At 40.5% G+C, this 22,659-nt stretch overlaps 3 protein-coding genes across 4 annotated transcripts in view; 1 reads left to right on the top strand and 2 right to left on the bottom strand.

The window, feature by feature from the left end:
• The window catches only part of BCKDK (branched chain keto acid dehydrogenase kinase), a 29,216-nt gene extending 15,532 nt beyond the window's left edge, over positions 1-13,684 (bottom strand). Inside the window, exons 1-4 of the mRNA XM_062512412.1 lie at positions 13,658-13,684; positions 8,912-9,070; positions 4,978-5,046; positions 2,792-2,902 (exon numbers count right to left, since the gene is read on the bottom strand). Coding sequence (XP_062368396.1) covers positions 2,792-2,902; positions 4,978-5,046; positions 8,912-9,067 — 336 coding nt within the window. The 5' untranslated portion in view covers positions 9,068-9,070; positions 13,658-13,684. The remainder of the gene's footprint in view (positions 1-2,791; positions 2,903-4,977; positions 5,047-8,911; positions 9,071-13,657) is intronic.
• Positions 13,685-13,780: 96 nt separating this feature from the next.
• VKORC1 (vitamin K epoxide reductase complex subunit 1) lies at positions 13,781-17,511 on the bottom strand. Of its 2 annotated transcripts, none has more exons than XM_062512417.1 (4): positions 17,354-17,511; positions 16,682-16,791; positions 15,712-15,926; positions 13,781-13,842 (listed from the first exon to the last, which is right to left on the bottom strand). In XM_062512417.1, the coding sequence occupies exons 1-3, from the start codon at positions 17,509-17,511 to the stop codon at positions 15,730-15,732; spliced, it is 465 nt and encodes a 154-aa protein (XP_062368401.1). In that variant the 3' UTR covers positions 13,781-13,842; positions 15,712-15,729. The 2 variants fall into 2 exon arrangements, with proteins under 2 accessions (XP_062368401.1, XP_062368402.1); XM_062512418.1 differs by lacking the exon at positions 13,781-13,842 and adding an exon at positions 14,028-14,046.
• Positions 17,512-17,765: 254 nt separating this feature from the next.
• STX1B (syntaxin 1B) overlaps positions 17,766-22,659 on the top strand; it is an 11,336-nt gene continuing 6,442 nt past the window's right edge. The window contains exons 1-4 of the mRNA XM_062512345.1: positions 17,766-17,809; positions 20,616-21,030; positions 22,300-22,382; positions 22,495-22,655. Of these exons, the coding sequence (XP_062368329.1) occupies positions 20,633-21,030; positions 22,300-22,382; positions 22,495-22,655 (642 nt within the window). The 5' untranslated portion in view covers positions 17,766-17,809; positions 20,616-20,632. The remainder of the gene's footprint in view (positions 17,810-20,615; positions 21,031-22,299; positions 22,383-22,494; positions 22,656-22,659) is intronic.

The raw sequence follows: 22,659 nt of genomic DNA, 5'->3' as shown, positions 1-22,659 counted from the left end.
CCATTATTTCCCAGTATTTCCCATTCCCATTTCCCATTATTCCCATTTCCCATTATTTCCCATTATTTCCCATTATTTCCCATCATTTCCCATTTCCCATTATTTCCCATCATTTCCCATTTCCCATTATTTCCCATTATTTCCAATTATTTCCCATTATTTCCCATTATTTCCCATTATTTCCCATTTCCCATTCCCATTATTTCCCATTATTTCCCATCATTTCCCATTTCCCATTTCCCATTATTTCCCATCATTTCCCATTTCCCATTATTTCCCATTATTTCCAATTATTTCCCATTATTTCCCATTATTTCCCATTATTTCCCATTTCCCATTCCCATTATTTCCCATTATTTCCCATCATTTCCCATTTCCCATTATTTCCCATTATTTCCCATCATTTCCCATTATTTCCCATTATTTCCAATTATTTCCCATTATTTCCCATTATTTCCCATTATTTCCCATTATTTCCCATTTCCCATTTCCCATTATTTCCCATCATTTCCCATTTCCCATTATTTCCCATTATTTCCCATCATTTCCCATCATTTCCCATTATTTCCCATTATTTCCCATTATTTCCCATTATTTCCCATTATTTCCCATTATTTCCCATTATTTCCCATTATTTCCCATTATTTCCCATTTCCCATTATTTCTCATTTCCCATTATTTCCCATTATTTCCCATTTCCCATTATTTCCCATTTCCCATTATTTCCCATTTCCCATTTCCCATTATTTCCCATTTCCCATTTCCCATTTCCCATTATTTCCCATTATTTCCCATTTCCCATCATTTCCCATTTCCCATCATTTCCCATCATTTCCCATTTCCCATTATTTCCCATTATTTCCCATTTCCCATTATTTCCCATTATTTCCCATTATTTCCCATTATTTCCCATTATTTCCCATTATTTCCCATCATTTCCCATTATTTCCCATTATTTCCCATTTCCCATTTCCCATTATTTCCCATTTCCCATTATTTCCCATTATTTCCCATTTCCCATCATTTCCCATTATTTCCCATTATTTCCCATTTCCCATTATTTCCCATTATTTCCCATTATTTCCCATCATTTCCCATTTCCCATTATTTCCCATCATTTCCCATTTCCCATTATTTCCCATTATTTCCCATTATTTCCAATTATTTCCCATTATTTCCCATTATTTCCCATTTCCCATTCCCATTATTTCCCATTATTTCCCATCATTTCCCATTTCCCATTTCCCATTATTTCCCATCATTTCCCATTTCCCATTATTTCCCATTATTTCCAATTATTTCCCATTATTTCCCATTATTTCCCATTATTTCCCATTTCCCATTCCCATTATTTCCCATTATTTCCCATCATTTCCCATTTCCCATTATTTCCCATTATTTCCCATCATTTCCCATTATTTCCCATTATTTCCAATTATTTCCCATTATTTCCCATTATTTCCCATTATTTCCCATTATTTCCCATTTCCCATTTCCCATTATTTCCCATCATTTCCCATTTCCCATTATTTCCCATTATTTCCCATCATTTCCCATTATTTCCCATTATTTCCCATTTCCCATTATTTCCCATTATTTCCCATTATTTCCCATTATTTCCCATTATTTCCCATTATTTCCCATTTCCCATTATTTCCCATTATTTCCCATTTCCCATTATTTCCCATTTCCCATTATTTCCCATTTCCCATTTCCCATTATTTCCCATTTCCCATTATTTCCCATTTCCCATTATTTCCCATTTCCCATTATTTCCCATTATTTCCCATTTCCCATCATTTCCCATTTCCCATCATTTCCCATCATTTCCCATTTCCCATTATTTCCCATTATTTCCCATTTCCCATTATTTCCCATTATTTCCCATCATTTCCCATTTCCCATTATTTCCCATTTCCCATTATTTCCCATTATTTCCCATTATTTCCCATCATTTCCCATTTCCCATTATTTCCCATTTCCCATTATTTCCCATTATTTCCCATTATTTCCCATTATTTCCCATTATTTCCCATTATTTCCCATTATTTCCCATTCCCATTTCCCATCATTTCCCATTTCCCATTATTTCCCATTTCCCATTATTTCCCATTTCCCATTTCCCATTATTTCCCATTTCCCATTTCCCATTATTTCCCATTTCCCATTATTTCCCATCATTTCCCATCATTTCCCATTATTTCCCATTATTTCCCATCATTTCCCATTTCCCATCATTTCCCATTATTTCCCATTATTTCCCATTATTTCCCATTATTTCCCATTATTTCCCATTTCCCATTTCCCATTTCCCATCATTTCCCATTTCCCATCATTTCCCATTTCCCATTATTTCCCATTATTTCCCATTATTTCCCATTATTTCCCATCATTTCCCATCATTTCCTATTTCCCATTATTTCCCATTATTTCCCATTTCCCATTTCCCATTATTTCCCATTTCCCATTTCCCATCATTTCCCATTTCCCATTATTTCCCATTATTTCCCATTATTTCCCATCATTTCCCATTATTTCCCATTATTTCCCATTTCCCATTATTTCCCATTATTTCCCATCATTTCCCATTTCCCATCATTTCCCATTTCCCATTATTTCCCATTTCCCATTATTTCCCATTTCCCATTTCCCATTATTTCCCATTATTTCCCATTTCCCATTATTTCCCATTTCCCATTATTTCCCATTATTTCCCATTTCCCATCATTTCCCATTTCCCATCATTTCCCATTATTTCCCATTTCCCATTCCTACATTTTGGACCCCTCACCACGTGCAGGATGGTCGGGTTGCAGCCGATGATGAAGGGCAGGTTTCGGAATCCCTGGATGCGGTGAGCGATGCGCACGGGCAGCTCCTGCTGCAGGTACCGGGCGCTTTTCTGGCCCCCCCCCAAAAAAAAAAAAAACCCAAAAAATTGGATTTCCCGGAAATTTCGGGGATTTTTTGGAACCCCCTCCCCCACCAAATCGTTTTTTTTTTTTTTTTTCCCGTTGAAATTTTTATTTATTTATTTATTTATTTATTTATTTATTTATTTCCACCCCCATCACGTCCAAACTCATAAAACTCCCTGGATTGAACGACCCCAAAGTTTTGATTTTTCAACAAAAATTTTTAAGGTTTCATCCCTAAATTTTTAAGGTTTCAGCCCAAAAATTTTTAAGGTTTCATCCCAAAAATTTTTAATGTTTCACCCCAAATTTTTAAGGTTTAATCCCAAAAATTTTTAAGGTTTCATCCCTAAATTTTTAAGGTTTCATCCTAAAATTTTTAAGGTTTCATCCCTAAATTTTGAAGGTTTCATCCCAAAATTTTAAGGTTTCATCCCAAAATTTTAAGGTTTCATCCTAAAATTTTTAAGGTTTCACCCCTAAATTTTTAAGGTTGAATCCCAAATTTTTAAGGTTTCATCCTAAAATTTTTAAGGTTTCATCCTAAAATTTTTAAGGTTTCATCCCAAATTTTTAAGGTTTAATCCCAAAAATTTTTAAGGTTTCATCCCTAAATTTTGAAGGTTTCATCCCAAAAATTTTTAAGGTTGAATCCCAAAAATTTTTAAGGTTTCATCCCAAAATTTTTAAGGTTTCATCCTAAAATTTTTAAGGTTTCATCCCAAATTTTTAAGGTTTAATCCCAAAAATTTTTAAGGTTTCATCCCTAAATTTTTAAGGTTTCATCCCAAAATTTTTAAGGTTTCATCCCTAAATTTTGAAGGTTTCATCCCAAAAATTTTTAAGGTTGAATCCCAAAAATTTTTAAGGTTTCATCCCAAAATTTTTAAGGTTTCATCCCAAATTTTTAAGGTTTCATCCCAAAATTTTTAAGGTTTCATCCCAAAATTTTTAAGGTTTCATCCCTAAATTTTTAAGGTTTCATCCTAAAATTTTTAAGGTTTCATCCCAAATTTTTAAGGTTTAATCCCAAAAATTTTTAAGGTTTAATCCCAAAAATTTTTAAGGTTTCATCCCTAAATTTTTAAGGTTTCATCCCTAAAATTTTTAAGGTTTCATCCCAAAAATTTTGAAGGTTTCATCCCAAAATTTTTAAGGTTTCATCCCTAAATTTTTAAGGTTTCATCCTAAATTTTTAAGGTTTCATCCCAAAAAAATTTTTAAGGTTGAATCCCAAAAATTTTTAAGGTTTCATCCCAAATTTTTAAGGTTTAATCCCTAAATTTTGAAGGTTTCATCCCAAAAATTTTTAAGGTTGAATCCCAAAAATTTTTAAGGTTTCATCCCAAAATTTTTAAGGTTTCATCCCTAAATTTTTAAGGTTTCATCCCTAAATTTTTAAGGTTTCATCCTAAAATTTTTAAGGTTTCATCCTAAAATTTTTAAGGTTTCATCCCAAATTTTTAAGGTTTAATCCCAAAAATTTTTAAGGTTTCATCCCTAAATTTTTAAGGTTTCATCCCAAAATTTTTAAGGTTTCATCCCTAAATTTTGAAGGTTTCATCCCAAAAATTTTTAAGGTTGAATCCCAAAAATTTTTAAGGTTTCATCCCAAAATTTTTAAGGTTTCATCCCAAATTTTTAAGGTTTCATCCCAAATTTTTAAGGTTTCACCCCAAATTTTTAAGGTTTAATCCCAAATTTTTAAGGCTTCATCCCAAAAAACACCCCAAATTTTTGACTTTTCACCCTAAATTTTTACGGTTTCTCCCCAAATTTTTTAAGCTTTTCATCACAAATTTTTAAAAATTTGATTCCCCTAAATTTTGGGGAGCTCCACCCCTCCCCCCACCCCACCCCTCACCTTTCACCCCCAAATTTTGACCTCTCCCAACCCCCGAAATTCTGAGGAAAAAAATAAAAAAAAAAAAAAAAAAGAAAAAAATCCCCCCAATTTTTTTTTTTTTTTTTTTTTAAAAATTCCCGACAAATAATTTCACCCTCCCAAATTTTTTGGTGACCACCTCCCAAATTTTTTGGGGACCTGTCCCTCCCCCCTCACCAGGATGTGGCTTCCGTCCTGCGAGCGCCCCGAGTACAGCATGGTGGTGGGGGTCAGTCGTACTGAGGGCTGGATTTTTGGGGTGAAAAAAGGAGATTTTGGTGAAAAAATGGGAGTCAGAAATGGGCAAAAACATCTTCCCAAATCTCCCTGAGAAATCCCTCCCCGCCCCACCAAGGATTCCCCAAATTCCTCGGAAAATGGTCCCAAAACAATCCAAAAACGAGCCCAAAATTGGCCTCAAAAATCACCTCGAAAATGGGTCCAAAATCACCTCGAAAATGGGTCCAAAATTCCCCCGGAAAGACCCCAAAAATGGCTCCAAAATCCCTAAAAATGGCCCCAAAATTGGCCTCAAAATCCCCAAAAATGGCCCCAAAATCCCCCCGAAAATGGCTCCAAAATCCCTAAAAATGGCCCCAAAATTGGCCTCAAAATCCCCAAAAATGGCGCCAAAATCCCCCCAAAATGGCCTCAAAAATGGCTCCAAAATCCCTAAAAAATGGCCTCAAAATTGGCCTCAAAATCCCTAAAAAATGGCTCCAAAATCCCCCAAAAATGGCCCCAAAAATGGCCCCAAAAATGGCCCCAAAATACCTAAAAAATGGCTCCAAAATTGGCCTCAAAATCCCCCCAAAATGGCCCCAAAATCCCCCCAAAATCCCTAAAAAATGGCCCCAAAATTGGCCTCAAAATCCCCAAAAATGGCGCCAAAATCCCCCCAAAATGGCCCCAAAAATGGCTCCAAAATCCCTAAAAATGGCCCCAAAATTGGCCTCAAAATCCCCCCAAAATGGCTCCAAAATCCCCCAAAAAGACCCCAAAAATGGCTCCAAAATCCCTAAAAAAGGCCCCAAAATTGGCCTCAAAATCCCCAAAAATGGGTCCAAAATCCCCCAAAAATGGCTCCAAAAATGGCCCCAAAAATGGCCCCAAAATCCCCCCAAAATCCCTAAAAAATGGCCCCAAAAAAGCCCCAAAATTCTCCCTCAAATCCACAAAAATGGCCCCAAATTCCCCCAGAAATGGATTTTTTCCGGGGTTTTTTTTGGGGAATTTTTTGGGGTTATTTTTGGGGGATTTTGGGATAATTTGGGGAGGGGTCTCGGGGGGGTTTTTCAGGGGATTTGGGTGGATTTTTTGGGTGGGATTTTGGAGATTTTCCTGTAATTTTTAATGGAATTTTTGGTTATTTTTCGTCGATTTTTTTCCGGATTTTTTGGGAATTTTTTGGGGTTATTTTTGGGGGATTTTGGGATAATTTGGGGAGGGGTCTCGGGGTTTGTTTTTTTCAGGGGATTTGGGTGGATTTTTTGGGTGGGATTTTGGAGATTTTAATGGAATTTTAATGGAATTTTGGGTTATTTTTCGTCGATTTTTTTCCGGATTTTTTGGGAATTTTTTGGGGTTATTTTTGGGGGATTTTGGGATAATTTGGGGAGGGGTCTCGGGGGAGTTTTTCAGGGGATTTTGGGTGGATTTTTTGGGTGGGATTTTGGAGATTTTAATGGAATTTTTAATGGAATTTTAATGGAATTTTGGGTTATTTTTTGTCGATTTTTTTCCGGATTTTTTGGGAATTTTTTGGGGTTATTTTTGGGGGATTTTGGGATAATTTGGGGAGGGGTCTCGGTGGTTTTTTTTTTTTTTCCAGGGGATTTGGGTGGATTTTTTGGGTGGGATTTTGGAGATTTTCCTGGATTTTTTAATGGAATTTTAATGGAATTTTGGGTTATTTTTCGTCGATTTTTTTCCGGATTTTTTGGGAATTTTTTGGGGTTATTTTTGGGGGATTTTGGGATAATTTGGGGAGGGGTCTCGGGGGGGGTTTTTCAGGGGATTTGGGTGGATTTTTTGGGTGGGATTTTGGAGATTTTCCTGGATTTTTTAATGGAATTTTTGGTTATTTTTTGTCGATTTTTTTCCGGATTTTTGGGGAATTTTTTTGGGTTATTTTTGGGGGATTTTGGGATAATTTGGGGAGGGGTCTCGGGGGGGTTTTTCAGCGGATTTGGGTGGATTTTTTGGGTGGGATTTTGGAGATTTTCCTGTAATTTTTAATGGAATTTTTGGTTATTTTTCGTCGATTTTTTTCCGGATTTTTTGGGAATTTTTTTGGGGTTATTTTTGGGGGATTTTGGGATAATTTGGGGAGGGGTCTCGGTGGTTTTTTTTTTTTTCCAGGGGATTTGGGTGGATTTTTTGGGTGGGATTTTGGAGATTTTAATGGAATTTTTAATGGAATTTTAATGGAATTTTGGGTTATTTTTCGTCGATTTTTTTCCGGATTTTTTGGGAATTTTTTGGGGTTATTTTTGGGGGATTTTGGGATAATTTGGGGAGGGGTCTCGGGGTTTGTTTTTTTCAGGGGATTTTGGGTGGATTTTTTGGGTGGGATTTTGGAGATTTTCCTGTAATTTTTAATGGAATTTTTGGTTATTTTTCGTCGATTTTTTCCCGGATTTTTTGGGAATTTTTTTGGGTTATTTTTGGGGGATTTTGGGATAATTTGGGGAGGGGTCTCGGGGGAGTTTTTCAGCGGATTTGGGTGGATTTTTTGGGTGGGATTTTGGAGATTTTAATGGAATTTTAATGGAATTTTTGGTTATTTTTCGTCGATTTTTTTCCGGATTTTTTTGGGAATTTTTTGGGGTTATTTTTGGGGGATTTTGGGATAATTTGGGGAGGGGTCTCGGGGTTTGTTTTTTTCAGGGGATTTTGGGTGGATTTTTTGGGTGGGATTTTGGAGATTTTCCTGTAATTTTTAATGGAATTTTTGGTTGTTTTTCGTCGATTTTTTCCAGGATTTTTGGGGAATTTTTGGGGGTTATTTGAGGGGGATTTTGGGATAATTTGGGGAGGGGTCTCGGGGTTTGTTTTTTTCAGGGGATTTTGGGTGGATTTTTTGGGTGGGATTTTGGAGATTTTCCTGTAATTTTTAATGGAATTTTTGGTTATTTTTCGTCGATTTTTTCCCGGATTTTTTTGGGAATTTTTTTGGGTTATTTTTGGGGGATTTTGGGATAATTTGGGGAGGGGTCTCGGGGTTTGTTTTTTTCAGGGGATTTTGGGTGGATTTTTTGGGTGGGATTTTGGAGATTTTCCTGTAATTTTTAATGGAATTTTGGGTTGTTTTTCGTCGATTTTTTCCAGGATTTTTGGGGAATTTTTGGGGGTTATTTTTGGGGGATTTTGGGATAATTTGGGGAGGGGTCTCGGGGTTTGTTTTTTTCAGGGGATTTTGGGTGGATTTTTTGGGTGGGATTTTGGAGATTTTAATGGAATTTTAATGGAATTTTGGGTTATTTTTCGTCGATTTTTTTCCGGATTTTTTGGGAATTTTTTGGGGTTATTTTTGGGGGATTTTGGGATAATTTGGGGAGGGGTCTCGGGGGAGTTTTTCAGGGGATTTTGGGTGGATTTTTTGGGTGGGATTTTGGAGATTTTAATGGAATTTTTAATGGAATTTTAATGGAATTTTGGGTTATTTTTCGTCGATTTTTTTCCGGATTTTTTGGGAATTTTTTGGGGTTATTTTTGGGGGATTTTGGGATAATTTGGGGAGGGGTCTCGGTGGTTTTTTTTTTTTTCCAGGGGATTTGGGTGGATTTTTTGGGTGGGATTTTGGAGATTTTAATGGAATTTTTAATGGAATTTTAATGGAATTTTGGGTTATTTTTCGTCGATTTTTTTCCGGATTTTTTTGGGAATTTTTTGGGGTTATTTTTGGGGGATTTTGGGATAATTTGGGGAGGGGTCTCGGGGGGGTTTTTCAGGGGATTTGGGTGGATTTTTTGGGTGGGATTTTGGAGATTTTCCTGTAATTTTTAATGGAATTTTTGGTTATTTTTCGTCGATTTTTTTCCGGATTTTTTTGGGAATTTTTTGGGGTTATTTTTGGGGGATTTTGGGATAATTTGGGGAGGGGTCTCACCCTGTCAGCAGCAGCATCGATGGCAGGTTGATGATAGAAGGAAGTCACGGCCTTGCAGCGTTCCCTGGCCAGGTCTGCCGGGGTCTGGTCGGCCACGGAGCGGGTGGGGGCCCCTCCCCCACCCCGCAGACCCCCCCCCAAAATTCGCCGAAGCATTTCCTGCAGAGGGAAAGGGGGAGGGAAAGGGTTAATGGGGATGGGGGTGGGGGGAGGGGGGGAGAGAGGGGGGGAAAGGAGAGAAAAAAAAAAAATGAAAAAAAATCTATAGGGGGTTCTATAGGGGGAGGAGGGAATTAAAGAAAAAAATTGGTCATGGGGGAGGTGGATGAGATTAAATGTGGTGTGGTAAAATATAATGAAACAAAATAAAATAAATGAAATAAAGTAAAATGAAATAAAGTAAAATAAAATTCAATAGAATAAAGTAAAATTAAATAATGTAAAATAAAATAAAATAAAATTAAGTAAAATAAAGTAAAATAAAGTAAAATAAAGTAAAATAAAGTAAAATAAAATAAAGTAAAATAAAATAAAATAAAATAAAATAAAATAACATAAAATAAAATAAAATAAAATAAAATAAAATAAAATAAAGTAAAATAAAATAAAATAACATAAAATAAAGTAAAATAAAATAACGTAAAATAAAGTAAAATAAAATAAAAAAATAAAGTAACATAAAATAAAATAACGTAAAATAAAATAAAATAAACTAGAATAACGTAAAATAAAGTAAAATAAGATAAAATAAAATAAAATAAAATAACGTAAAATAAATTAAAATAAAATAAAGTAAAATAAAAATAACATAAAATAAAATAAAGTAAAATAAAAAAATATAAAATAAAGTAAAGTAAAATAAAATAAAATAAAATAACACAAAATAAAATAAAATAAAATAACATAAAATAAAATAAAGTAAAATGAAATAAAATAACATAAAATAAAATAAAATAAAATAAATAAAATGTAACAAACAATGCAATACAGTATAAAATAACATTAATAAAATACAATAAAATTAAATATAAAACAGTACAACAAAACACAATATTGTATAATATAATGTAATGTTATATAATTAATATAATCCAACATAATACAGTACAACACCATACAATTAATAAAAAATAATATAACACAAAATAATATAATATAATAAAATAAAATAAAATATAATATAGCATGATACAATATAGCTTAATATAATGTAATATAATGTAACATAATGTAACATAATATCATGCAAAAAAATTAATATAATGTAATATAATATCATATATCATATAACATCATATAATATCATATAGTACAATATAATAAATTATAGCATTTTTAAAAATTTTTAACTCAAAATCTTCCTAAAATCGCTCCGGGACTCCTTTTTTCCCCCCAAAAAAAGAAATCTGGACTCACATTTCCCCTCAGAATTTTCCCTAAAATTCAAATTTTTAACTCAAAATCCTCCTAAAATCGCTCCGGGACCCCTTTTTTCCTCATTTTTCCCCAATAAAAGAAATCTGGACTCACATTTCCCCTCAGAATTTTCCCTAAAATCGCTCCAGAACCCAAATTTTTAACTCAAAATCCTCCTAAAATCGCTCCGGGACCCCTTTTTTCCTCATTTTTCCCCCCAAAAAGAAATCTGGACTCACATTTCCCCTCACAATTTTCCCTGAAATTCAAATTTTTAACTCAAAATCCTCCTCAAATCGCTCCGAGACTCCTTTTTTCCTCATTTTTCCCCCCAAAAAAAGAAATCTGGACTCACATTTCCCCTCAGAATTTTCCCTAAAATCGCTCCAGAACCCAAAATTTTAACTCAAAACCCTCCTCAAATCGCTCCGGGACTCCTTTTTTCCTCATTTTTCCCCCCAAAAAGAAATCTGGACTCACATTTCCCCTCATCCCTAAAATTCGCCCTGAAATTCAAATTTTTAACTCAAAATCCTCCTAAAATCGCTCCGGGACCCCTTTTTCCCTCATTTTTCCCCAATAAAAGAAATCTGGACTCACATTTCCCCTCAGAATTTTCCCTAAAATCGCTCCAGAACCCAAAATTTTAACTCAAAATCCTCCTAAAATCGCTCCGGGACTCCTTTTTTCCTCATTTTTCCCCCCAAAAAGAAATCTGGACTCACATTTCCCCTCACAATTTTCCCTAAAATCACCCTGAAATTCAAATTTTTAACTCAAAACCCTCCTCAAATCGCTCCGAGACTCCTTTTTTCCTCATTTTTCCCCCCAAAAAGAAATCTGGACTCACATTTCCCCTCATCCCTAAAATTCGCCCTGAAATTCAAATTTTTAACTCAAAATCCTCCTAAAATCGCTCCGGGACCCCTTTTTCCCTCATTTTTCCCCAATAAAAGAAATCTGGACTCACATTTCCCCTCAGAATTTTCCCTAAAATCGCTCCAGAACCCAAAATTTTAACTCAAAATCCTCCTAAAATCGCTCCGGGACTCCTTTTTTCCTCATTTTTCCCCCCAAAAAGAAATCTGGACTCACATTTCCCCTCACAATTTTCCCTAAAATCACCCTGAAATTCAAATTTTTAACTCAAAACCCTCCTCAAATCGCTCCGAGACTCCTTTTTTCCTCATTTTTCCCCCCAAAAAGAAATCTGGACTCACATTTCCCCTCATCCCTAAAATTCGCCCTGAAATTCAAATTTTTAACTCAAAATCCTCCTAAAATCGCTCCGGGACCCCTTTTTCCCTCATTTTTCCCCAATAAAAGAAATCTGGACTCACATTTCCCCTCAGAATTTTCCCTAAAATCGCTCCAGAACCCAAAATTTTAACTCAAAATCCTCCTAAAATCGCTCCGGGACTCCTTTTTTCCTCATTTTTCCCCCCAAAAAGAAATCTGGACTCACATTTTCCCTCAAAATTTTCCCTGAAATTCAAATTTTTAACTCAAAATCCTCCTAAAATCGCTCCGGGACCCCTTTTTTCCTCATTTTTCCCCCCAAAAAAAGAAATCTGGACTCACATTTCCCCTCACAATTTTCCCTAAAATCACCCTGAAATTCAAATTTTTAACTCAAAACCCTCCTCAAATCGCTCCGAGACTCCTTTTTTCCTCATTTTTCCCCCCAAAAAGAAATCTGGACTCACATTTCCCCTCATCCCTAAAATTCGCCCTGAAATTCAAATTTTTAACTCAAAATCCTCCTAAAATCGCTCCGGGACCCCTTTTTCCCTCATTTTTCCCCAATAAAAGAAATCTGGACTCACATTTCCCCTCAGAATTTTCCCTAAAATCGCTCCAGAACCCAAAATTTTAACTCAAAATCCTCCTAAAATCGCTCCGGGACTCCTTTTTTCCTCATTTTTCCCCCCAAAAAGAAATCTGGACTCACATTTCCCCTCACAATTTTCCCTAAAATCACCCTGAAATTCAAATTTTTAACTCAAAACCCTCCTCAAATCGCTCCGAGACTCCTTTTTTCCTCATTTTTCCCCCCAAAAAGAAATCTGGACTCACATTTCCCCTCATCCCTAAAATTCGCCCTGAAATTCAAATTTTTAACTCAAAATCCTCCTAAAATCGCTCCGGGACCCCTTTTTCCCTCATTTTTCCCCAATAAAAGAAATCTGGACTCACATTTCCCCTCAGAATTTTCCCTAAAATCGCTCCAGAACCCAAAATTTTAACTCAAAATCCTCCTAAAATCGCTCCGGGACTCCTTTTTTCCTCATTTTTCCCCCCAAAAAGAAATCTGGACTCACATTTTCCCTCAAAATTTTCCCTGAAATTCAAATTTTTAACTCAAAATCCTCCTCAAATCGCTCCGGGACCCCTTTTTTCCTCATTTTTCCCCCCAAAAAAAGAAATCTGGACTCACATTTCCCCTCACAATTTTCCCTAAAATCACCCTGAAATTCAAATTTTTAACTCAAAACCCTCCTCAAATCGCTCCGAGACTCCTTTTTTCCTCATTTTTCCCCCCAAAAAGAAATATGGACTCACATTTCCCCTCATCCCTAAAATTCGCCCTGAAATTCAAATTTTTAACTCAAAATCCTCCTAAAATCGCTCCGGGACCCCTTTTTTCCTCATTTTTCCCCCCAAAAAGAAATCTGGACTCACATTTCCCCTCAGAATTTTCCCTAAAATCGCTCCAGAACCCAAAATTTTAACTCAAAATCCTCCTAAAATCGCTCCGGGACTCCTTTTTTCCTCATTTTTACCCCCAAAAAGAAATCTGGACTCACATTTCCCCTCAGAATTTTCCCTAAAATTCAAATTTTTAACTCAAAATCCTCCTAAAATCGCTCCGGGACCCCTTTTTCCCTCATTTTTCCCCAATAAAAGAAATCTGGACTCACATTTCCCCTCAGAATTTTCCCTAAAATCGCTCCAGAACCCAAAATTTTAACTCAAAATCCTCCTCAAATCGCTCCGGGACTCCTTTTTTCCTCATTTTTACCTCCCCCAAAAAATCTGGACTCACATTTCCCCTCACAACTTCCCCTAAAATCGCCCTGAAATTCAGATTTTTGACTTAAAAATCCTCCCTAACTCGGCTCCCGGGACGCCCTTCTCCCTTCCCTCCCCCTGCATTCCCAGCTCTCCGCCCTCCCTTCTCCTCAGCCCCGTGTCCCAAACACAACCCCGCTGTCCGGACTCTCCCTTTTCCTTTTCCCTCCCAAAAACTCACAATTTTCCCCTCAAAATATTTTAATTTAAAACCCAAATCTCCTTATTTTTACCCTAAAACCCTCTCCTTTTACTTACCAGCGGCCCCGGGGCCTCCCCGACACCTCCCCGGGCTCGGCTCGCAATGGACTCGCCCGTTCCCGCCCCTCCCGTTGTTACCCCCCCCCCGAGCTCCCTTCAGCTTGGTACGGTCCGACCTCACCACGCATGCGCTGGATCCTGAGGGGAGAAGAGGGGAAGTAGCGGGAAAATGGCGCCCCCTACTGGAAGGAGGTGAGGAACCTTTTTTTAATTATTTTTTGAGGCGAAAAAATGAGATTTTAGGTTTGTTTGTTTGTGTTTTTTTTTTTCTCCCCACCCCCCCCGTTGTTTTCTCCCCCGCGTTCCTCTCAGCTTGGTACGGTCCGACCTCAACGCGCACGCGCCGGACCCTGAGGGGGAGAGTGGCGGGAAAATGGCGCCCCCTACTGGATGGACGTGAGGCTTTATTTTTATTTATTTTCTTTTTTTTCTTTTTTTTTTTGGGGGGGCGATAAAAAATGAGATTTTGGGTCCTTTTTTTCCCCTCTCTTTTTATGTGAGGAAAAGAGGGGAAATTTTGAGGGACAAAGGGAAAAAAAAATGGGGGGAAAAAGGGAAACCCGGCGGCTTTTTCTGGGGAAAATTGAGGGTGAAAAAAAAAAAAAAAGAGAATCCCAGAGGTTTTTTTGGGTTGATCTTCCCCAATTTTGGGACTTTTTTTTCCCCCCCACTTTTGGGTATTTCCCCCCTTCAATTTTGAGCCGATTTTCCCCAATTTTGGGACTTTCCCCCCCCCCCAATTTTGGGTCATTTCCCCTCCCCCCCCATTTTGTTTTTTTTTTTCCCTAATTTTGGGTGGATTTTCCCCAATTTTGGATCGATCTGAGGGACACGAGGAAAAAAATCCCCCAAATTTTGGGGCAAATTCTGCCACTTTTGGGGCACTCCAGAAACTTTAATGTCACTTTTGGTGTCTTTAATGCCATTTTTGGTCACTTAAATTCCATTTTTCCTCATTCTAATTCCATTTTTGGTCACTTTATTTCCATTTTGGTCACTTTAATGTCATTTTTATCACTTTAATTCCATTTCTGACCCATTTTATTCCATTTTAGGTCCATTTAATTCCATTTTTGGTCACTTAAATTCCATTTTAACTCACTTCTTTAATTCCATTTTTGGTCACTAATTCCATTTTTGGTCAATTAAATTCCATTTTTCCTCACTCTAATTCCATTTTTGATCAGTTTAATTCCATTTTTGGACACTAATTCCATTTTTGGTCACTTAAATTCCATTTTTATTCACTTAAATTCCATTTTTATTCACTTTAATTCCATTTTTCCCTCACTCCAATTCCATTTTTGGTCACTTTAATTCCGTTTTCCCTCACTCTAATTCTGTTTCTGATCAGTTTAATTCCATTTTTGGTCACTCTAATTCTGTTTTGGTCACTTTAATTCCATTTTTATTCACTTTAATCCCATTTTCCCTCACTCCAATCCCATTTTCCCTCACTCCAATCGCGTTTTTGATCAGTTTAATTCCATTTTTGGTCACTTTGATTCCATTTTTGGTCACTTAAATTCCATTTTGATTCACTTTAATTCCATTTTTCCTCACTCCAATTCCATTTTTGGTCACTTTAATTCCCTTTTTGGTCACTCCAATCCCGTTTTTGGTCACTTTAATTCCATTTTCCCTCACTCTAATTCTGTTTTTGGTCAGTTTAATTCCATTTTCATTCACTTTAATCCCATTTTCCCTCCCTCCAATCCCATTTTCCCTCACTCCAATCCCGTTTTTGGTCACTCCAATCCCATTTTCCCTCACTCCAATCCCATTTTCCCTCACTCCAATCCCGTTTTTGGTCACTTTAATCCCATTTTCCCTCACTCCAATCCCATTTTCCCTCACTCCAATCCCATTTTCCCTCACTCCAATCCCATTTTCCCTCACTCCAATCCCGTTTTTGGTCACTCCAATCCCATTTTCCCTCACTCCAATCCCATTTTCCCTCACTCCAATCCCATTTTCCCTCACTCCAATCCCATTCCTGACCCTCCTCTCTCCGTTCTCCCCCACGTGCCCTAACTCCCCCCTCCCCGTACCCGGATTTCGGGCGCCTCTCAGTCCCTCTTGGGGCGTCTCCAGCGGCGCAGGTTGAGCCCCAGCAGGGCCAGGTTGAGGCCGTAGGTGCTGAGGCAGACGAGGCACAGGTCCCCGAGGCCGAAGATCAGGACGGCCGCGAGCCAGAGCGACGCCAGCGCCGAGGCCGCCGAGGTCGCCAGGAGCGCGGCCGAGGCCACCCCGGAACGGGACACACCTGGGGACAGGTGAGGACCTCATCAAAGGGGGGGGGGGGGGGTCCCCGAATCCTCCCCCGAGGGACGGGTTTGTCCCCGGGAGTTCCCAGTTTGTCACTGGTTTGTCACCGGGGAGTTCCCAGTTTGTCACTGGTTTGTCACCGGGGAGTTCCCAGTTTGTCACTGGTTTGTCACCGGGGAGTTCCCAGTGGCACCGGTCCCTTCCCAGTGGCACCAGTTCCATCCCAATCCAACCCCAGTCCCATCCCAGTCCATCCCAGTCCCATCCCAGTCCCTCCCACCCCATCACAATCCCATCCCAGTCCATCCCAGTCCCATCCCAGTCCCAGTCCTATCCCATCCCAGTCCCTCCCAACCCCTCCCACCCCGTCCCAATCACATCCCAGTCCATCCCAGTCCCATCCCAGTCCCTCCTACCCCATCCCAATCCCATCCCAGTGTCTCCCAGTCCCCTCCCAGCCCCTCCCAATCCCCTCCCAGTCCATCCCAGTTTGTTCCAGTCCCTCCAAGTCCCCTCCCAATCCCATCCCAGTCCCTCCCAACCCCTCCCACCCCATCCCAATCACATCCCAGTCCATCCCAGTTTGTTCCAGTCCCTCCAAGTCCCCTCCCAATCCCATCCCAGTCCCTCCCAACCCGTCCCACCCCGTCCCAATCCCATCCCAGTCCATCCCAGTCCCATCCCAGTCCCTCCAAACCCCTCCCACCCCGTCCCAATCCCATCCCAGTCCATCCCAGTCCCTCCCAGTATTACCCAGCAGCCCTTGCAGCAGGTAGAACAGCAGCCCGATGGCACCGTTCGGGACGTTCACGGCGCTGTCCTTGCCCAGCACCGGCTCCACCAGGCCCAGGCCACGCCCCCACCTGGAAAAGGGCGTGGCTAAGCAGAAAAACCCCAGGTAGACACACCCACGTGCCCATATATGGTGTGGGCACAGGTGGACAAGCCACGCCTCCAACTCCTATTGGTGCGCTGCTGCTCTAAGCCACGCCCAATCACACTTTTATATCCATATATGGTCATAACTACCTTAAACCACGCCCCATGACCATATATGGGAACATAAACCATACACGCATAAACCATGAACCGTGCCTTCATACACATATATGGACATTACAGGCCACGCCCTTTTACCGTATATGGACATGATGCGCTCTCATATCCCATGCAGCTACAGGCCACGCCCATCTTTAGTCCATACATGGAATTCATTAGCATAACCCCGCCCCTAAACAAAGCGCTGCCATTCAGCCGAGGCCACGCCCCTTCCCCTCGCGGCCGCACTGAGAGCGCCCCCTAGCGGCCCGTCCCTCCCCTCACCGCCATTGGCCGCCGCCGCCTTGAAGCCACGCCCATTTCCGGTTGGTTCCCGTTATTTCCCCCGGTTTTTTTTTTTGTTTTTTTTTTTTGTTTTTTTTTTACCGGGAGGAGAACACGCGAGTACAAGACACGGACGGTGCCAGATCGCAGGCGGCTCGGTACGACGGGTCCCGCGCGGCCTCGTGTTCTACGTGCAGCGCGTACAGCGACAGCGCCGCGCCCGCCACGCACAGAGCCGCTCGCAACGCGAGCGCCGCCATTCCTCAATCCGGTTGGGCGGCGCCTCTGCCACTCCTCTACATTCTCCCCGTCCACTGGCCAGCAGCGTAACGTCCCGCCTTACTTCCGGTTTGCGTGCGGGGAATGGTGGGAGTTGTAGTTCCGTGAGCTCTGCGCATGCGCGTTGGCGGGAAGCGACGTGAGGGAAGGAGGAAGCGCGCGAGTAAAAATGGCGGAAGTGAGGCCAAGATGGCGGTCGGGAGCTGAGTGAAGGCTCGGACTCGGCCCCGCCGCTTCGGATCCCCCCGGAGCCGGTGGAGGAAGGCCGGGGGTTGCTGAGTGAGGCCCGGGAGAGTCGCGGGGGTCGCGAGGGTGGAGGGGAGAGGAGGATTTTTGAGGGGAGGGGTCGCGGTGACGTCACGCGGCAAGATGGCGGCGGTTGTGAGGGTGGGGAGAGGCCTCAGGGAGAGAGCGGGGTCGGGAAATGTTGGGAAATGTGGTGGAGGAATCCACAAAAAAAAGCACTGGGAGCACTGGGATCACCCCAGGGATCAAACTGGGAGGACTGGGGTCTTTCCATCGCAATTTCCTCCTCATACGCTACAAATTTATCCCTTTTTATTTTTTTCCCCCCAAACTTCCCCATTTTTCCCTCCTAAATACCCGAATTTCCCCCCCAAAACCCCCAATATCCCATTTGTATCCCCCCTAAATCCCAATTTTCTCCCTTAAATTTACCCCCAATGTTTTCCAATTACCCCCCAATATCCCCCAAACCCCCTTTTTCATCTCCCCAAAATCTGCAATTTTCCAATTTTTTATTCCCACGCATCCGTTTTTTATCCTCCCAAACCCCCATTTTATCCCGATTTCCCTTTTTTTCCCCCCGCTTTCCTCCAAATCCTCCCTTCATTCCCCAATTCTCCCCCAATTCCCCATTTTATCCCGAATTTCCCCCATTTTTATCCTCCCCACTCCCCAATTTCCCCCCTAAATCCCAAAATTCCCTCTCAAATCTCCATTTTTATCTCCCCAACTCTCCAAACTTAACTCATTTCCCCCATATTTCCCCAATTTCCCCCCAAATTCCCCTATTCCCCCATTTTTTCCTTTCCCCCCCCCATTTTTTCCCATTTCCTCATTTCCCCCCATTTTTCCCATTTCCCTATTTTCCCTTTTTTCCCCATTTTTCTCATTTCCTCATTTCCCCCCATTTTTCCATTTCCCCCATTTCCCCCTCATTTTCCCAATTTCCCCCATAACTCTCCCATTTTCCCCATAACTTCCCCCATATTTCCCCATTCCCCCCCTTACTTTCCCCATTTCCCCCCATATTTCCTCCCATATTTTTCCCCCTTTATTTCCCCCCATAATTTCCCCCATAATTTCCCCATTTCCCCCTTTATTTCCCCCATAATTTCCCCATTTCCCCCTTTATTTCCCCCATAATTTCCCCATTTCCCCCTTTATTTCCCCCATAATTTCCCCATTTCCCCCTTTATTTCCCCCATAATTTCCCCCATAATTTCCCCATTTCCCCCTGTATTTCCCCCATAATTTCCCCCATAATTTCCCCATTTCCCCCTTTATTTCCCCCATAATTTCCCCATTTCCCCTTTATTTCCCCCATAATTTCCCCCATAATTTCCCCATTTCCCCCTGTATTTCCCCCATAATTTCCCCATTTCCCCCATTATTTCCCCCCATATATTTCCCTATATTTCCCCCACAATTCTCTCATTTCCCCCATAATTTCCCCATTTCCTCCTGTATTTTCCCCCGTATTTCCCCCATCTCTTTCCCTATATTTCCCCCTATATTTCCCCATAATTTCCCCATTTCCCCCATTATTTCCTCATATCTTTCCCTATATTTCCCCCACAATTCTCTCATTTCCCCCATAATTTCCCCATTTCCCCCCATTATTCCCCCATATCTTTCCCTATATTTCCCTCATAATTCTCCCATTTCCCCCATAATTTCCCCCATAATTTCCCCATTTCCCCCATATCTTTCCCCATAATTTCCCCCATAATTTCCCCATTTCCCCCCATTTTCCCCCATATCTTTCCCTATGTTTCCCCATAATTTCCCCATTTCCCCCATATCTTTCCCTATATTTCCCTCATAATTTCCCCCATAATTTCCCCATTTCCCCCCATATCTTTCCCTATATTTCCCCCTATATTTCCCCCTATATTTCCCCCATAATTTCCCCCCATATTTCCCCCATATCTTTCCCTATATTTCCCCCATAATTTCCCCATTTCCCCCATATCTTTCCCTGTATTTCCCTCATAATTTCCCCCATAATTTCCCCATTTCCCCCATATTTCCCCCATATCTTTCCCTATATTTCCCCCATAATTTCCCCATTTCCCCCCATATCTTTCCCTATATTTCCCCCTATATTTCCCCCTATATTTCCCCCATAATTTCCCCATTTCCCCCATATCTTTCCCTATATTTCCCCCATAATTTCCCCATTTCCCCCATATCTTTCCCTATATTTCCCTCATAATTTCCCCCATAATTTCCCCATTTCCCCCATATTTCCCCCATATCTTTCCCCATAATTTCCCCATTTCCCCCATATTTCCCCCATATATTTCCCTATAATTTCCCCCATAATTTCCCCATTTCCCCCCATATCTTTCCCTATATTTCCCCCTATATTTCCCCCATAATTTCCCCCCATATTTCCCCCATATCTTTCCCTATATTTCCCCCATAATTTCCCCATTTCCCCCATATTTCCCCCATATCTTTCCCTATATTTCCCCCATAATTTCCCCCATAATTTCCCCATTTCCCCCATATCTTTCCCCATAATTTCCCCCATAATTTCCCCATTCCCCCCATATTTCCCCCATATCTTTCCCTATATTTCCCCCATAATTTCCCCATTTCCCCCATAATTTCCCCCATATCTTTCCCTATATTTCCCCCATAATTTCCCCATTTCCCCCCATATCTTTCCCTATATTTCCCCCTATATTTCCCCCATAATTTCCCCATTTCCCCCATATCTTTCCCTATATTTCCCCCATAATTTCCCCTGTATTTCCCCCCGTATTTCCCCCCCATCTTTCCCCTATAATTTTCCCACACCCCCCCCTTTTTTTTCCCCCCAATTTCCCCCCAGCCCCCCCCCCTCCCCCCATGTCCACCCTCCCCCCACCCTCCCCCCTCCCCCCCTCCCTCTCCTCCCTCTCCGTCACCGACCCCAAATCCCCCCGATCCCCCCAATCCCCTCCTCCCAAACCCCCCAAATCCCCTCCCCAATCCCCCAAATCCCCTCGGAGCCCCCCTAAATCTCCGGACGAGGACTGGGGAGTTCCCTGGAGCGAGGAAGAGGAAGAAGGAGCCGAACCCGAGGGGGGGTGGATCCCAAATCCCGAAGAAATCCGGAGGCTCTACGAGGGCATCGCCAGGGCCGGGGTCCTGCCCCTCCGGAACGTTCCGTTCCCACGCAGGGACCCCACCCCCGAAACCCTGAGCGAGCCCGAGGAGGGGGGGGAGCCGGGGGGGAGCCCCGGCCACCAGGAGCAGCAGCAGCAGTAACTTATGGGGGGGGATGGGGGGGTTGAAAAGGGGTTTGGGGGGGTTTTGGGGGGTTTTGGGGATTTTTTGGGGGTTTTTTAGGGATTTTTTGGGGGTTTTTTGGGGATTTTTGGGGATTTTTTGGGGGTTTTTTAGGGGTTTTTTAGGGATTTTTAGGGGTTTTTTAGGGGTTTTTAGGGATTTTTTGGGGATTTTTGGGGATTTTTTAGGGATTTTTTAGGGGATTTCTTAGGGATTTTTTAGGTATTTTTTAGGGATTTTTGGGATTTTTGGGGGTTTTTTGGGGATTTTTTTGGGAATTTTTTGGGATTTTTTTGGGGGTTTTTAGGGATTTTTTTGGGGATTTTTGGGGTTTTTTTGGGGTTTTTTGGGGGGTTTTTGGGGGTTTTTTGGGGATTTTTTGGGGATTTTTTTTAGGGATTTTTTAGGATTTTTTTAGGGATTTTTTGGGGGTTTTTTGGGGGGTTTTTGGGGATTTTTTGGGGATTTTTTTTAGGGATTTTTTAGGATTTTTTTGGGGATTTTTTTGGGGATTTTTGGGGTTTTTTAGGGATTTTTGGGATTTTTGGGGGTTTTTTGGGGATTTTTTGGGGATTTTTTTTAGGGATTTTTTAGGATTTTTTGGGGATTTTTTAGGGATTTTTTGGGGGGTTTTTGGGGATTTTTTGGGGATTTTTTAGGGATTTTGAGGGATTTTTTGGGGATTTTTTTTGGGATTTTTTAGGGATTTTTTTTTTTTATTTTTTGGGGATTTTTAGGGATTTTTTTTCGGGATTTTTAGGGATTTTTGGGGGTTTTTGGGGGATTTTTTGGGGATTTTTTAGGGTTTTTTTTTGAGGATTTTTGGGGGTTTTTTTGGGGGGATTTTTAGGGTTTTTTTGGTGGATTTTGGAGGATTTTTTTGGGGATTTTTTTAGTGATTTTTGGGAATTTTTTGGGGATTTTTTGGAAATTTGTGCAAAAATTGTTCAAAATCTATTAACTCTTAATATAAAAAAAAGAAAAATAAACCAAACTGCCTCCCCAAAAAAAAAAAACAAAAAAAACCAAAAAAACCCCTTAAAAATTTCCTTTATTTACAACAACATAAAATCTATACCGCAAAAAAAAAAAAAAAAAAATTTGTTTTTTTTGGGTGGGTGGTTAAAAATTCCAGCAGAATTTTAAATAAATTGGATGGAGGAGGAGGAGGAGGAGGAGGGGGAATAAAAATTTAAAAAATTATATTTTTAACCCCTCTCCAAAAAAATAATTTATTTTTTTAGACCTCCACCCCCTACAGAATTTGATTTTGACGACGACCCCGTCGCCCCCAACCCTTCCCTCATCGATCGACGCCGCACCCCAGGTACCAAAAAAAACCAAAAAAAAAAAAACCCAAAAAATCTCATTTATCACCCTCCCAAAACAAAAAAAAAAAAAAAAAAACAATAAAAAATTTAAAATTTGTTCTTTTTCAGGACCCCCGAACCGAGGCCAGAAAAGAGAAGCTCGTCTGGATAAAGTTTTGTCTGATATGAAACGTCACAAAAAATTAGAAGAACAAATTTTGAGGACTGGTCAAGATCTTTTTCCACCTGAAAATGAGGAATCCCCAACTCCAAAAAGAACCCCGGGATTTTTCC

Source organism: Cinclus cinclus, chromosome 36 (assembly GCF_963662255.1).
Source record: "Cinclus cinclus chromosome 36, bCinCin1.1, whole genome shotgun sequence".
In the NCBI taxonomy this organism is placed as follows: Eukaryota; Metazoa; Chordata; class Aves; order Passeriformes; family Cinclidae; genus Cinclus; species Cinclus cinclus.
This window is presented reverse-complemented; position numbering and strand designations above follow the sequence as displayed.